At 45.0% G+C, this 16,817-nt stretch overlaps 1 protein-coding gene across 1 annotated transcript in view; it reads left to right on the top strand.

Moving 5' to 3' along the window:
• Positions 1–16,817, top strand: part of LOC117050501 — a 38,112-nt gene that overhangs the window by 14,189 nt on the left and 7,106 nt on the right. The window contains exons 5-9 of the mRNA XM_033156170.1: positions 3,087–3,126; positions 7,557–7,648; positions 8,813–9,104; positions 9,773–9,929; positions 11,402–11,406. Coding sequence (XP_033012061.1) covers positions 3,087–3,126; positions 7,557–7,648; positions 8,813–9,104; positions 9,773–9,929; positions 11,402–11,406 — 586 coding nt within the window. The remainder of the gene's footprint in view (positions 1–3,086; positions 3,127–7,556; positions 7,649–8,812; positions 9,105–9,772; positions 9,930–11,401; positions 11,407–16,817) is intronic.

Here is a 16,817-nt window from a genome sequence, read left to right as displayed (position 1 = left end):
GCCCCATCTGGTTTTTATCCCCTTTCAGCTCTTGTCTGGCTCCGAACAACCCAACCAATCAGAAAGATGTTGACACTGGGATTTTGGCTGTCAAAATCAGGCGCTTACATCCTTCTTCAGGGTGGCCTTGGGTGGTTTCTGGCTCTCTGCCAAGAGGGGGAAGACACACCTCCTTATCAGCAGGAGATCTGCTTTGAATATAATGGTATTTCCTCATTGCGTTTATTTCATAAACAGCACAGATGGATGAGAATGTGAGTATTGACTCTTGCAGGTCCCAATCTCACAGACCAAGCTCCAGAATGAAGACTTTGCTTTCAGCCTTGTGGAGAGAGGGGAGGCATGGTCTCTACAAACTCATGGAAATGTCTTTGCCCCCCTCACCTGAATTCAAGTCAGAAGTGAGACAAAGGGCATTTCTCTCTCTTCTGAACACAACAACCAGTCTGGGTAGGCCAGTCTTGCCTTGAGGATCCTTGTGTCTACAGGCAGGAGTTATTTCCATGAGTCCAAGGCAAATACTTAGGAGGGGATAAAGAGAGGGCACCCAGATTACCTGTCTGTCCCTGGAGACCATAGAGCAGGGATAGGCAATCCAGATCCAGTCCAATCGCCTTCTCAATCCAGCCCATGGACGGTCCAGGAATCAGTGTGTTTTTACATGAGCAGAATGTGTGCTTTTATTTAAAACGCATCTCTGGGTTATTTGTGGGTCATAGGAATGCATTCATTTTTTCCCTCCAAAATATAGTCCGGCCCACCACGTGGTCTGAGGGACGGTGGAGTGGCCCACGGCTGAAAAAGGTTGCTGACCCCTGCCATAGAGGCTTCCTTCTCACAGAATCATGGAATTGTAGAGTTGGAAGGGACCCTAAGAGTCATCTAGTCCAACCCCCTGCAATGCAAGATTCTCAGCTGGATCACACATGACAGATAGCCACCTGTCTTAGAAACCTCTAAGGAAGGACAGCCCATCACATCATGAGGGAGTCAGTTCCACTGATGAACAGCTGTTGTTACTGTCAGAAAGTTCCTCCTGGTGTTTAGCTAGAATCCTTTCTTGTAACTTGAAGGAAGATCAATGAAACACTGGGAGGAAGTAATGATCGTATCCTCTTGGTTTTCATTCTACAGAGTGTAGACATGCACTCCGGACTTAAAGAAGGCTTCAGGGACCATGGTCAGAAATACTTAAAGAGAAGGGAGTCCAAGATGGATGGGAGCTTCTTCAAGGAGAAATATTGAAGGCACAAAGGAAGACAATTTCAACAAGAAATACAGGATGGGTGACACCTGGCTTGAGAGCAGTACATGTGAAAAGGATCTAGGAGTCTTGGTAGACCATAAACTTGACATGAGTCAACAGTGTGATGCAGCAGCTAAAAAAGCCAATGCAATTCTGGGCTGCATTAATAGGAGTATAGCGTCTAGATCAAGGGAGGTAATAGTACCACTATATTCTGCTCTGGTCAGACCTCACCTGGAATACTGTGTCCAGTTCTGGGCACCCCAGTTCAAGAAGGATACTGACAAGCTGGAACGTGTCCAGAGGAGGGCAACCAAAATGGTCCAAGGCCTGGAAACGATGCCTTATGAGGAACAGCTTAGGGAGCTGGGTATGTTTAGCCTGGAAAAGAGAAGGTTAAGGGGTGATATGATAGCCATGTTCAAATATATAAAAGGATGTCATATAGAGGAGGGTGAAAGGTTGTTTTCTGCTGCTCCAGAGAAGCGGACACGGGGCAATGGATTCAAACTACAAGAAAGAAGATTCCACCTAAACATTAGGAAGAACTTCCTGACAGTAAGAGCTGTTCAACAGTGGAATTTGCTGCCAAGGAGTGTGGTGGAGTCTCCTTCTTTGGAGGTCTTTAAGCAGAGGCTTGACAGCCATCTGTCAGGAATGCTTTCATAGTGTTTCCTGCTTGGCAGGGGGTTGGACTGGATGGCCCTTGGGGTCTCTTCCAACTCTAGGATTCTATGATTCTATGATTCTAAGAAAGGAATGGGAGGCATCTAAAGAAACCAGTTTGGCTGCATAAAGAGCTTACAGATGACCTGAGAGTTAAGAAGGACGTGTATAAGAAATGGAAGAAAGGAGAAATCACAACAGAGGAGGATACATGAGTTACCAACAGTTGCAGGGTGAAGGTCAGCCTGGCTAAAGCTCAGAATGAGCTCAGGCTTGCAAACAGGGGTTCCAACTTGAATAAAATATTACACTTCAGGTATTCAGTCACATAACATGACAATACATGCACACCATTTGAATGGCAATTTCCATTAACTGGGATGGGGGCTGGCCCCCTCAAATAATTCATTGGGGGTCTGAAGGAATCTTGGCCCCTACGAGTTGGCTCCTAAGCTTGCAAGAGAGGTTAAAAATAAGAAAAAAGATTTATTCGGCTATGTTTGAAGCCAGAGGAAGAACAAGCAAGCGGTAGGTCCTTTGCGTGGGGAAGACGGAGAAATGCTCTTGGGTGACAGAGAGAAGGTGGAATTACTCAACACCTGCTTTGCCTCTGTCTTCACCCAAAAGGAAAGTGAAGCCCAACCTGGTGATCACAGAATAAACAAGGCAAGGAGGGAGCTGCAGCCCAGACAGGAAAAGAGGTAGTAAGGGGACACCTAGAATATTTAAGTTTAAATGGATTCAGATCTCCAGGACCTGATGAGCTGCTGCATCCAAGAGAACTAAAGAAGCTTGCGGATGTAATTTCAGAGCCTTTGTCTATTATATTTGAGAATTCTTGGAGAAGAGGTGAGGTCCCTACAGACTGGAGGCGGGCAAAGGTTGTCCTCATCTTCAGAAAGGGGGAAAAGGAAGACCCAGGTAACTACCGACCGGTGAGCTTGACATTGATATCAGGAAAGGTCCTAGAACAGATCATCAAACAGTTGGTCTGTGAGCACTTAGAGAAGAGTCCTGGACCTCCTCTTGAGCAGTCCTGCTGGTTTTATCTCCCTCGTGATGGGCAGCTCTTGCCTGGCTCAGAAAAACCTAAGCAGATCAGAAAGATGTTGAGACCAAGATTGGGGACACCAAGTTTTCTCCTTCCTGTACTCAGTTTCTTTCTTGTTCCCAGGTGCCAACACCAGTGGGTCCAGCTACACAACCCACATCTGGTTATGGGTTGTGTGTTCTCCAGCCTATCTGCAACTGCATGCCACAGGTGGAAATAAAAAAATAATTCACTGGCTTGTGCCAAATGATTTGAATATAAGAAATTTATCATGCAAAGAAACACGGAAAAGGGTATTTGTTTTGGCCATGTACCAACCATGCCCATAAGCTCCAAAGCAAATAGTTTTGTGGACTATTTGCAAAGCCTTTGAGGTGCTGCAAAGCATTGTGGGGGAACGCAAAACGCTCACTGTGACTTGAAGAGGTGTGGGCAGATGTGGGGGGGGGGGGTGACAAAAAAAAACCTGTACCGGGTATAACCTGATCCAAAACATGGCTAACCTGATCCAAAACACTCACCCACCCCACTCACACAGGAAAACAAAGACCACCACAGCCAGTCACAAATGAACAAGCACACCCTAGGCCAGGGGTCCCCAAACTAAGGCCCAGGGGCTCGATGCGGTCCAATCGCCTTCTAAATGCGGCCCGCGGACAGTCTGGGAATCAGCATGTTTTTACATGAGTAGAATGTGTCCTTTTATTTAAAATGCATCTCTGGGTTATTTGTGGGGCCTGCCTGGTGTTTTTACATGAGTAGAACATGTCCTTTTATCTAAAATGCATCTCTGGGTTATTTGTGGGGCTTGCCTGGTGTTTTTACATGAGTAGAATGTGTCCTTTTATCTAAAATGCATCTCTGGGTTATTTGTGGGGCCTGCCTGGTGTTTTTACATGAGTAGAACGTGTCCTTTTATCTAAAATGCATCTCTGGGTTATTTGTGGGGCCTGCCTGGTGTTTTTACATGAGTAGAACATGTCCTTTTATCTAAAATGCATCTCTGGGTTATTTGTGGGGCTTGCCTGGTGTTTTTACATGAGTAGAACGTGTCCTTTTATCTAAAATGCATCTCTGGGTTATTTGTGGGGCCTGCCTGGTGTTTTTACATGAGTAGAATGTGTCCTTTTATTTAAAATGCATCTCTGAGTTATTTGTGGGGCATAGGAATTTATTCTCCCCCCCAAAAAAATATAGTCCAGTCCCCCACAAGGTCTGAGGGACAATGGATAGCCCCTGCTGAAAGGGTTTGCTGACCCCTGTCCTAGGCCAACCCCAACCAATCTCACCACTAAAGGAACACAAGCGAACAACAGCGAACCTGCACAAGCAACGCTGACACCAAACCCTACATGTATTAAGCAAAATAGAAACAATGTCACCCCCATCTCTCCCCCCCCATCCACCTCTTTCCCCCTTTTCTTCCTAATGTCTCAACAAATAAAACTGATTTGTAAAAATGTTACATGGAAAAAATACAAGAGAGAGACATTGCACATACTTTTGTAAATCAAGAAATTTTTAAATAAAAAACACAATTTTAAAATTAAAAAATTAAAACTTTTTAACCTCCTGATAAATGCAAGCTTCTTCCTTGCACCTTTGTATGTGCTGGCAGTTGGAGACCAAGGAATCCGACCTTTAATCAAAGGTTTTCTCTTGGGAAAGAGTCAGAAACAAACACAAGCCCAGGGGCGTAGCGAGGTAAATGGGTACCCGGGGCAAAAAAAAATTCGCCCCCCCCCCCAGGCATGGGAAGGTTAGATGGTACCAGTGCGGAAAATTTCTTGTCAACCCCCCCATTGATTCCCCCCCCGCAAAAAATTGTTTTACGTTATTTCATATTTTCTTACAAAGGAATAATAAGTAATAATAATAAAAAACTTTTATTTATATCCCGCCCTCTCTGGCCGAAGTCGGGCTCAGGGTGGCTAACATCAGATACATAACATTGGTATAAAATCAAACAATAATTAAATTGCCTCCTAAAAACATCTCAAAATCAAATTAAAGTCTAATTAGGTGGCTTTCCACAGGGTTAGTGTTGGGAACAGTAAGTGCTCCACTGAACTGAAATTTCAGCCTTCACGACATAGGAAAACAGCCATGTAAACAGCTATTTTGGTGGAGGAGGGTCAAGATATTAACTGATATGCATGAAATTTCATATATAGCTATATAATCCCTAGTATAGTAAGATAAGACCTTTGGGGGCAGGCATTTAAAAAAAAATTCAAACAAAAATTCCTATATAATTTGACACCCCCTCCATTATGGAACCCGGGGCAGCCCGCCCCCCCCCTTGCTACGCCCCTGCACAAGCCCGATTGCAAGAAGGGCGTGCAATTCCGGTTTCAACATCTTCCTGATTGGGGGAGTTGAAGAGCATAAAACCAGGACTGCTGCCCGAAAGCTCCAGGACTCATACGGAAGCAGAGAGGAGACGTTTGGGGGGAAGAAGCTCTGGTTGCCGATCCCAACACAGAGAAGCAAGGTAAGTTTTGTGAACCAATTTGAGGTTTTCTACAATCAAGTGGTTTAAATTTTATGAAATAAATAAAATTGGAGGGGAGGGAGGTGCCTCGTTGGGTGTGATACCTGAAGACCAGAATATCCCCACACCTTCGAAAGAAAGTCCAGAGCTTTACCCAGAAAATTATGGGTAGTATCGCTCCGAGTAGACACATTGAAATAAATGAGAATGGCCAAGATAGGTGTGTTCAGTTGTTCCACTCTGAGATAAACCTAGTTGGCTACCACCCTATATTTTTGGAGGCATCTTAAAAAGTGTGTTAGGGACCCCCAATGAGGCCCGTTGCCAGAGGAACTGCCTCCTGCATCTTTAAGCACCTTTGCAGCTTGTCCTTCTTGTCAAGGGACAGCGATCCAAAGTGTTCATTGCCTTGTGGTCGGGAAGCTAGGCAACGGTAGCAAAACAGGCAGCGTTTGCTCTTGGTCACGAATGGTGTCCTGCCAACCTCATGGTTCAGGCAAGAGACCCCCAAGCACACAAAATCCAGATCTTTCACACATTTACTTGTGTGTCTGCCGTTTCACTGGTTCTGTGTTCCCTTGTCTTATTCTCGTTATCAGCACCACGCGCTACCCAAGTCCTCTGTCTCCTGCCCCACCCTTTCAACAGTTTGCCACATCATTTCCAGGTTCCCTATTTCCATTGTCACACCACAGATTTAATCACACCTAACTGACTTCCCCAAACTTCCTCTTGTGAGTTCTTGCAGGCTGGCTTTTGAAAACTGCATCTTCTTAAGCGGGTACACAAACCCGCTTGTTGTTATAAGAAAAAACTGCTCCTTTTTTCCTGTATGGGGTACCCAAGAGTCCGTATAGAGTCCTTATATAGGTTCTCTATCAGTAGTGCTCACTGGAAGGACAGATCCTGAAGTTGAGGCTCCAGTACTTTGGCCACCTGAAGGGAAGAGAAGACTCCCTGGAAAAGACCCTGATGTTGGGAAAGATGGAGGGCGCAAGAAGAAGGGGACGACAGAGGATGAGATGGTTGGACAGTTTCTCAAAGCGCCTGGCATGAGTTTGGCCAAACTGCGGGAGGCGGTGGAGGATAGGGGTGCCTGGCGTGCTCTGGTCCATGGGGACATGAAGAGTCGGACATGACTGAACGACTGAATCAGTAGGAGAAAATAACAGAGGCCAAACAGAGAATACTGAGAAGCAAAGCAGCTAGTAAGCCTGATCTTTATTAAACTGTTGCAACAGGGTCTTCACTCACCCCACACAGGGAGGGAGGAGAGGAACCCCAAACATTGGTGTGCAGGCTCTTATATAGACTTTTGAAATTGCCTACCCAGTAGCTCAAGACCACCCCCCAAAACATCATACATACATCACAAAAAGAGGTGGTCCCCACCAGAAATTTGTGTTGCTTCTCTCCTGTCTGCCAGGATACCTGATAATGCCTTATCAATTGCCTTTTCTGGGTAGCCTGGCCATTCCTTGGAGATGGTCAATATTTAGTTCCTGAATCTCTTATGCATATTGACAGTGTGCTCAGCTTAACAGATACTTGCCAAGCTGTATTTACAGGGAGGTGTCAGCCCCTACAGTCCAAAGACAATTGGAAAGCTTTTCCCATTTCCTTCCTCCTTGCAGAGAAATATTTGATGGTCAATTTGGGAGAGCCAAAATGGCTTCAGGATTGTTCTCCTGTACTGTCTCAGACATGTGGTTTATATATTTATGTATGTGTTTGCCTTGTACATTTATGTACATTTATATTATATATATGTAAGACCTTAGAATTCCTATAGCACTGTTAATGCAAATTTCACCATTCATAATTTTTCAGCGCTTTCTCCAAACTCTCTCCCCCTCACCCTGTTTCCATGCTGACAAGGAACACTCTCGCTCTCCCTGGCCGTTTCGGGGAAGGTGTGGAGCTCTCTAGCCAGCAAGTCTCATGATCCACCCAAAGGTCTCCTCCCAGCATTCCTTACTGACTCTGAGCCCACCTTCCTCATTATTCTTTTTACTTTCCTGGGGCTCAGGGAGAGGCAGACCCCCGTGGCCCCAGCACAGACCCCTCCCTCACTGCTGTCTCCCCTCCCCTCCTTCCAGGATGCTCCTGACCTGGATTTCGATGCTGACCCTGGCGCTCCTTGCAGGGCGTGGGGAGGCCCAGAGCTGCAAGCCTGAGCTGCGAGGCATTGGTAAGAGCTTCAAAAGAGGGCTGGTCTGTGGGTCAGACCCAAATGCAAATGATACTTCTCCGTCGCCACCCCAAAGCACCCCTATTCCCCCCAAACCAGTGACCTCTAAGCTGCTGTTGTGACAGTGAAACTTGGGAGCCATCTTACCCAATATTAAGATTGCAAAGCCTGAATTAGTTATCCGAAGGGTTCAGACCTGACAAGTTGTGATGGGGGGACACCATCTCCCCTCCATTGGACCCATCCAGCAGATTCCTTCTTTTATGCGTCCGGACTGAGGCTGTTCCACCCACAGGCAGAGGATGAAGCTCCGAGGCGGCTGCTGTTTCCAAGCGACATCCTCATGGTGCAGCCTCTAGATCAGACACAGGCAAACTCAGCCCTCCAGATGTTTTGAGACTACAATTCCCATCATCCCTGACCACTGGTCCCGTTAGCTAGGGGTGATGGGAGTTGTAGTCCCAAAACACCTGGAGGGCAGAGTTTGCCTATGCCTGGTCTAGATCTCAGCACCAATAGCCCATTGTTCATGGGGGCACCCCCAAAAATGGGTCTGGGGAGGCCATGAACAATGCCATCCTTTGACATCAACGCCAAGGCTGGAGATGGCCAGTCTCTGAGCATGTTCAGTGTGCTTTCATACTCAGTACCAAGATGGCCCTCGTAGGACTATATTCTACATTATCCTTCAAGACTGCTTGGGGAGAGGGAGGGGGAGCTGGCACACTTTTATATTTCCTATTTGCCCAATGCGACCTTCAGTCTGGTAGCTCATTCCTTCAGGTGAAATGTAGGTGAATGTGCTATGAGATATACAAGGATGGCAGGCAGCCAACACACTTGAAATCTCCAACATCGTGTTGAGATGCAATTCTCACTGCGAGGAAATAAGGGCAATGTCTTTGTTGTCACTGCAATTTTTTCCTACCAGGATGTTTCAGGAGTGAGCAAAACTGTGGATGGGAATTGTGGCAGCCATTGGTTTCCTTCTTCTGTTGCAGCTTCTTTGATCACTGAAAGGGGGGGTCTCCCGAAGGGCTTTGCAAAGCCTCCCCCGGTCTCTGCTGCTCCCTGTTCTTGTCCAGAGAGGAGCACCCATGGAGGCTGTATACCCCTCTAACCATTTATTCTCCCCCCCCCCATCTCCTTCCCATCACGCTCCAGCTCACAACTTGGCCAAAGGCCGCCCAGCCTTCCAGTCCTCCATCTACCGACATGAGATTTTTACTGGAGGAATCAAAGCTGTGGACGGGAATTGTGACGGGCTCTTCAACTCGGGCTCCTGCACCCACACTAATCAAGACCAGGACCCCTGGTGGTACGTGGACCTGGGCGACCAGTATGCCATCTCGGCCGTGGTGGTGAAAAACCGTCAGGGCTGCTGCAGTGAGAGACTCCTGGGAGCTGAGATCCGTATAGGAGACTCTGTGTCTGACCATGGCAAGTCCAACAGCCTGTAAGTTCCATTTCCCCCAACCTCCATCCTGCCCCCTTTACAAGGGTGGGACAGTGACTAAAGATGGAAAAGGTGGGTGGTGGTGATTTTGTAGTAATTAATCTGGACTACAATGAAAGGTAGTGAGTGATATGAAGGAGTTTATCCACCCCCATTGTTCTGCCTGGACACTGAGGTCCAGCTCCAAGGACCTTCTGGCTGTTCCCTCACTGCGAGAAGTGAAGTAACAGGGAACCAGGCAAAGGGCCTTCTCGGTGGTGACTCCCTCCCTGTGGAACGCCCTCCCATCAAATGTCAAGGAAATAAACAACTATCTGACTTTTAGAAGACATCTGAAGGCAGACCTGTACGGTACAGGGAAGTTTTTAATGTCTGATGTTTTATTGTCTTAATATTTTGTTGGAAGCTGCCCAGAGTGGCTGGAGAAACCCAGCCAGATGGGGGGGTATACATATATTATTATTATTATTGTTATTATTATTATTTATTAACTCCAGGGAGGCCAGCTTTTGGGGAAGACTGGGCATCACACCCTTTGACTGGGATCATGAGGAATAGCATATATTTAGGAATGTACTCCTCCACAGTTTAGATGGAGATTCCACATTAAACCCACCCTACAGCTGATTCTCCCTCTCCCTCTCTCTCTCTCCCCCCCCCCCTTGCAGCTGTGGGACCGTCACAGACACCAGCCTTGGCTCTGTCAGCACCTTGTACTGCAATTGGCTCAAGGGCCGCTATGTGAGCGTCAACATCCAAGGACGGGCCGAATACTTGACCTTGTGCGAGGTGGAGGTCTATGGCACCAAGCTGGACGACCAGTGCTAGGGATCAGCACCCTGTGGGTGGCGGTTTTTTGTTTGTTTGTTTGTTTGTTTGTTTGGGGGGGAGGGGATTTCATAGATTTTGTATCTCCAATAAATGCCCGTTGAGCAGGCTTCCTTCATCTCTCCCTTTTGCTTCTTGAGCCCCCAAAACCCAGAGAGTCTGTGGTTTTGTCTGTGCCAGAAAGGAGGCATTGCAGCACTGATCATTCTCACTCATTATCATTTATTTGTATGTGTCAGGCCCCTCCTTATAGAGATTGTCTAAGTGGCATCATATATCTGCATATATCCCTTCAACCCCCAAGTATGCAGATCATGGGCTTACCAGGGGGGCAGGGGGGCAGCTGACCCCCCCCCCAGAAGCAAAAATAAAATAAAATGGTTATAGGCAGCCTAAAAGGAAAAAAAGCTCAAGACTGGTCTTTCTCCCCCTCCCAAAATCTCAATAACAATTGCGCTCTTCCGCTCTTGTCGAGGCAGTTGGCCACTATGTGTGTGTGTGTGTGTGTGTGTTGCGCCGGCTGTTTCCCCCTCCCTCATGCCGACAAAGAGCTGGCTTGCCTATCAGAGACCGGATCCTAGCCTGCACCCTGCTTGGTCAAACGGGGATGCAGGCTGAGACTTGGGCAGTGTCAGGGGGCGAATTCATCGTTGCCAGGATTCATCGTTGCAAGGGAGCTTGGCAAACTGAGTTCCCTTGCATGGTGAGTAGTTCCTTTGCAAGGACTGAGGATCCTGGGAAACTGAGTTTTTCTGCCATTTGGGGCTTTCTGTTTGGGGGGGGGAGTTTTTCTGTTTTTTGAAGCTGTTTTTGTTTTTGAACCTGGACGACCATGGCTTCCCCCCCCCCCCCCTAGTTTTGATCCTGGGTATGCCCCGATGCAGATTAAACAAGAGGGGAAACAGGAAGAACTGCAATAGGGAAGAAAGAACAGAATATCGGTCTTACTCAACAAATTACTCAACCTAAAGACCCCTCCATAAGCTAGCATTGGCTCAAAACACTTGTTATAGGACCCTTCAGTTACCCAAACATGAAGGATTTGTATCCTAACCTCACTACACGGATGTCTGATTCGGATATCCCAAGAGTGGCACCTGCAAACATATGAATCTCTGGGAGAATGGCTCTTATTGTTCGCTGTCATAATTTGCTTACTCAGAAAGCCCTTCCCCTCTCCACAGAGAAGAGTTGGAACCCAACTGTACTTGAACCTCAAATTTTCAATAGTCAGCTAGCTCACAAGTGCCAATGGGACCCCTACTTTGCTCCTCAGGGATCAGCTCTTTCCCTCGCTGGATATGGACCTAAAGAATGGGCGGGAGATTTCTGTGCTCGGCTGGTATAGGATTTCAAAGGGCTGAGTTTAACACGTGCAAGAGGCACAGATCTCTGAACCCTGACTTGGTGTTCCATTAGGCTTCAAAATCAGATATACCCACACGCTCCCCTTTTCTCTTTTCTTTTAGCATGGGTTTGTGTTACTTGGTCATGGACTCTTTTACCTATTTGTAAAGGTAAAGGTAAAGAGACACCTGACCAGTCGCGGATGACTCTGGGGTTGCGGCGCTCATCTCGCTTTACTGGCCGAGGGATCCGGCATACAGCTTCCGGGTCATGTGGCCAGCATGACTAAGCCACTTCTGGTGAACCAGAGCAGCGCACGGAAACGCCGTTTACCTTCCTGCCGGAGCGGTACCTATTTATCTACTTGCACTTTGATGTGCTTTTGAACTGCTGGGTTGGCAAGAGCTGGGACTGAGCAACGGGAACTCACCCCGCTGAGGGGATTCGAACCGCCGACTTTCTGATCGGCAATCCCTAGGCTCTGTGGTTTAACCCACAGCGCCACCCGCGTCCTATTTGTAGCCAGTGTTAAAAGAATTCTAGGGTGTCCTAAGTACACAAGGTAACTGCACATACATAAGCACATAAACCACATGTCTGAAACAGAGAACAATACAGCAGCCCCTAGTTAACCTCAGAGACCCTCTCAAGTCACGTAGCAGGAAATCCTGAATGGGCCTCCACTCTGCAAGTATCGGTTAAGAGCAGAGTTATCAAAGGAGGATATTCAGTATATGAAGAGGCCTCCCTCCTCTCCTGCCTCAGCTTCTGCCTCTGAGTCTGGACTTCTCTCTGCCACAGACTCTTCCTGCTCGCCAAACCCTGTTACCTCTTCAGCTTCCAACACCTCCTCTTCTCAGTCTTCTCCCTCTGACCACTCATCATTTCCCCATCATCGCTCCCCGGGCTCTGCGCCTTCTTCCCTTGGTGGTTCCCTAGCTGGCTCCTCCCACCATTCCTGTGCGTCCAACCAGTCCATGACAAACACGTATTAATACTGGACACACATACAAATTCCAGCAAAAGATCTTGGTCCTCTCAAAGCTGTTGTTGAATACCTACGAGGGCTGGGCATGCATGTGGGCTCAGATGCACACCTTGTAGCAGCTGAGGGCATCAAGATAATCTTCTCACCTGCCCACAAATATGCAACTTCTTCCTTGCTCCTGGCTGTTGGCTATTGCAGATTAAGTAATATAACCCTTAACAAAATGTTATTTCCCCTTGGGAGAGAGTCAGCAACCACATAAGCCCAGTTGGAAGAAGGATATGGAAACCTGATCTTGATGGGCTCAATCCTGGTATCAACATCTCTCCGATTGGCTGGGTAATTCTGAGCCAGGCAGGAGCTGCCCCTTCAGAAGATGATAAAAACAGGACTGCCAAATAGAAGATCCAGAACTCAGGTGGAAGCAAGGAGGTCTCTGAGCCAGTTTGGGGGGAAGGAACCTGTGGCTGCTGACCCACCAGGAAGGACAACAGAGACTTCTGCTGACCCTGAGAAGGAGAGCCAAAGTGAGTCGGGGGGAACCCATTGGGTGTGATGTCTGAAGTCCAGAGCTTGAATGGGCATATCCATATTGGATGTTCAATCTGGTTTGAAACCAATATAACTTCCAAGGCTTTGAGTCCAGAAAAAAGTATTTTTTGAAGGCAGGCTAGAAGTCTGTTAGGTATTTCTATCCCTCTGGAGAGAGACAGTTCTTATGGGAGTTAAGCAAGAAGCAACTAGAATAAAGCAATGCTTCTTCTTTAGCGATCCCTCGTAGATGATGATGACTGTGGTGGCCAATTCTGGATCCACACCTCCTTCCACAGTGGGGACATTGATCACAATGAGAGTTTGCCGAGTGTGCCTTCCTCTTAGCATGTTTCTCCCTTTCGTCCCGAGTTTGTGCTTCTCCAAAGGGTAGTGTAGACATGCCAGACTGTCCGCTGGCGATCGCAATTCCCCTCCCTGCCTTGTCTTTAACCTTATTCTCTCTTAGGCCTCTCAGGGCTATCAGCTAACCTTCTCTCTTGGTCCAGCACCCTTGACCTGCCCCCTTTAAACAGAGGATTTGCTCAAGGAGAGGAAATAATTGTAATTGGAATATATGCTCCTAATGAAGGAAAGGCAGAATTTTTTAGAGGACTGGAGGGGAAAATGTTGGAGTACGTTGGGAGGAAAATGATACTCATGGGTGACTTTAATGGAGTTATTGATCCAGAGATAGACAGATCTACAAGTAAAAAAGGGAAAAAGGAGGGGAAGCTACCTCGGAGCTTCTTTGAGTTGGTCAAAACCATGGACTTGGTGGATGTATGGAGATTCAAGCATAGGTCTGAAAAGGACTTTACGTACTTTTCAGAACCAAACAATTCGGCCAGTAGGATTGATGCCATTTGGATGACGAAAGAACTAATTGAAAGGATAGGGAAAACAGAGATTTCACCTAGAACGATATCAGACCACAACCCAGTCTCATTGACATTAAGGGGGAAAGTCCAGCAAGGAAGGAGAAGGTGGAGATTAAATACTACCCTACTAAATGATGAAAACGTAGTAATTGGGGCCAAAAAAGTAATGATGGAATATTTTGAGCATAATTGGAATAAAGAGGTCAACAGACAGATAACGTGGGATGCAGGAAAATCAGTTATCAGGGGCTACTTCATTCAACAAAATGTTATAAGTAGAAAAAAGAAAGAGGAGAAAAAGAATAAAATAATGGAGGAATTAAAAAAGAAGGAGAAAGAATTGAATAAGGATCAAAAAAATGAGAAATTGAAACAAGAAATTAGGTTATTAAAAATTGAATATTCTAATGTAATAGATCAAGAATTAGAATGGAATTTAAAAGTAATGAAACAACGCTGCTTTGAATTTGCGAATAAGCCAGGCAAATTCTTAGCGTGGCAGTTGAAGAAAAAACAAAACGAGAGGCTAATTACAAGATTAAAAATTGAAGAAAATTATATTGATGACCCGAAATTAATAATACAAAATTTTGTAAAACATTATGGAAATCTGTACAAAAAAGGAAAACAGAATATAGAAGATATGGAACAATATTTAATTAATCACAAACTACCAATTATTACAGAAGATAAAATAAAAATATTGAATGCTCCGATAACAATAATGGATATTAAAGACGCAATAAAGAAATCTAAAGCAGGGAAAACACCAGGCCCTGATGGATTACCAGCTGAATTTTATAAAAAGATAGAGGATACAATATGTAAACAACTAAAAGAACTATTCAATGAGGTTATGGAAAAGGGTGATGTACCGAGCTCATGGACAGAAGGATTTATTACATTAATACCGAAACAAGGTGGGGACCCTGAACAGATGACAAACTATAGGCCAATATCGCTATTAAACAGCGATTACAAACTTTTTACAACAATATTGGCAAATAGGCTAAAAGAGATTTTGAAGGACATAATACATCATAATCAAGCGGGTTTCTTGCCGGGAAGGTACATCCAGAACAATACTAGAAATATTATCAATATCCTAGAATACCTGGAATTTAATCATGATAAACCTGCAGCCCTAATGTTGATCGACGCTGAAAAAGCGTTCGACAACATTTCATGGGAGTTTATGAAGAAACAAATACAATTAATGAAATTAGGAAAGGAGTTTGAGAGAGGGATTGGAGCAATTTATAATAAACAAAGTGCAAACTTAATAATCAACGGAAATATTACGGAAAGAATTGCAATTGAGAAGGGCACGAGACAGGGGTGTCCCCTCTCTCCATTACTATTCATTTTGGTATTGGAAACTCTGCTAAATTCAATTAGGAATAATGAAAGAATTAGAGGAATCAAAATAGGAGCAACATCCCATAAGATCCGGGCATTCGCGGATGATATAATAATCACTACTGAGGAACCTCAAAACAGTATCCCAGCAGCACTGGAAACGATTAATACTTTTGGGAACTTAGCTGGATTCAAGCTGAATGGGAAAAAAACAAATCTTTTAATTAAAAATATGGAAATAGAAGAAGCTAAAAAATTACAATTGATAACTGGCCTGGAAATCAAAAACAAAGTTAAATACCTGGGTGTGTGGATCACAGCAAAGTGCATCAATCTGTACCAGGACAACTACACCAAGGCATGGAATGAAATAAAAAGTAATATGGAAACATGGAATAAGTTGTACCTCTCGCTAACAGGAAGGATAGCTGTGGTGAAAATGAATATTTTGCCTAAGATGTGTTATTTATTCCAGACCATCCCTATATTAGGAGGGATGGACTGCTTTAAAAAATGGAGGAAAGACATATCTAAATTTATCTGGAGCGGGAGAAAACCCAGGATAAAGCATCAGATCCTTATAGATAAAAAAGAGAGAGGTGGCTTTGCCCTTCCAGAATTAGAGATATATCATACAGCTGCTGCCTTAACATGGTTAAAAGATTGGATAGATCTGGAAAATCCCGAAACATTAGATTTGGAGGGGTTTGATAACCGCTTTGGGTGGCACTCCTACCTGTTATACGGGAAGGTAAGCGCCCATAAAGGTTTCTTGAACCACATTATAAGAAAGTCCCTGTTTAAAATCTGGACAAAACATAGATGGATGCTGGAGCCAAAAATCCCATTATGGACATCGCCAATAGAAACAATCACAGTGAGGAGGAAGAATATGCAGGGCAAATGGGCAAGATATAGAACATTAATAAAGGAGGAGAATGGAAATATTGTATTAAAAGAGTACAAAGAGATAAGTAATCAACTGACAGGATGGTTACAGTACTTCCAGTTAAATGAAAGGTTCAAGACAGATAAAAAGGAGGGAATAGCCAATGAAACATCTAAATTTGAGGCGCAGTTAATTCAATCTAAAGGAAAATACATTTCCAAAATGTACGATCTGATACTAGAATGGGAAACCAAAGAAGAACTGGTAAAAAGTGCCATGATAAAGTGGGCTCAAGATATTGGGCACAATATTCTCATGACGCAATGGGAGAAACTGTGGAAAGATGACATCAGATTTACAGCCTGTATTAATTTAAGGGAAAATGTCATGAAAATGATATACAGGTGGCACTATAGCCCAGTCAAATTATCAAAAATGTTTAAAAATCAGTCGCCCCTGTGTTGGAAATGTAAAAGTAGTTTGGGAACGTACTTCCACATGTGGTGGGAATGTGAGAAAGTTAAGGAGTACTGGGGAAAGGTTCATAATGAATTAAAAAAACTTCTGAAAATCTCTATAAAGAAAAAGGCAGAAACCTTTCTCCTGGGAATACTACCTCCAGAAATTAAGACAGAAAAAAGATCATTAACAATGTATGCCCTCACAGCGGCCAGAATTCTTTTAGCGAGAAACTGGAAGGGAGAGAGTATCCCCACAATATGTGATTGGCAAGCTTTAATGACAGAATATATGCAGTTAGCGGCAATGACGGGAAGAATGAGAGGTCAATTCAAACAAAAAACACAAAAAGAATGGGAAGTTTTTATTGATTATTTAAACCAGTACAGTAACATCAAAATCTCCTGGCAATAGGAAGGTGAAATCTGCGT

This window comes from Lacerta agilis, chromosome 7 (assembly GCF_009819535.1).
Source record: "Lacerta agilis isolate rLacAgi1 chromosome 7, rLacAgi1.pri, whole genome shotgun sequence".
NCBI classification, from domain to species: domain Eukaryota; kingdom Metazoa; phylum Chordata; class Lepidosauria; order Squamata; family Lacertidae; genus Lacerta; species Lacerta agilis.
Note: the sequence above shows the minus strand (reverse complement) of the source record. Positions and strands in the feature narration are given on the sequence as shown.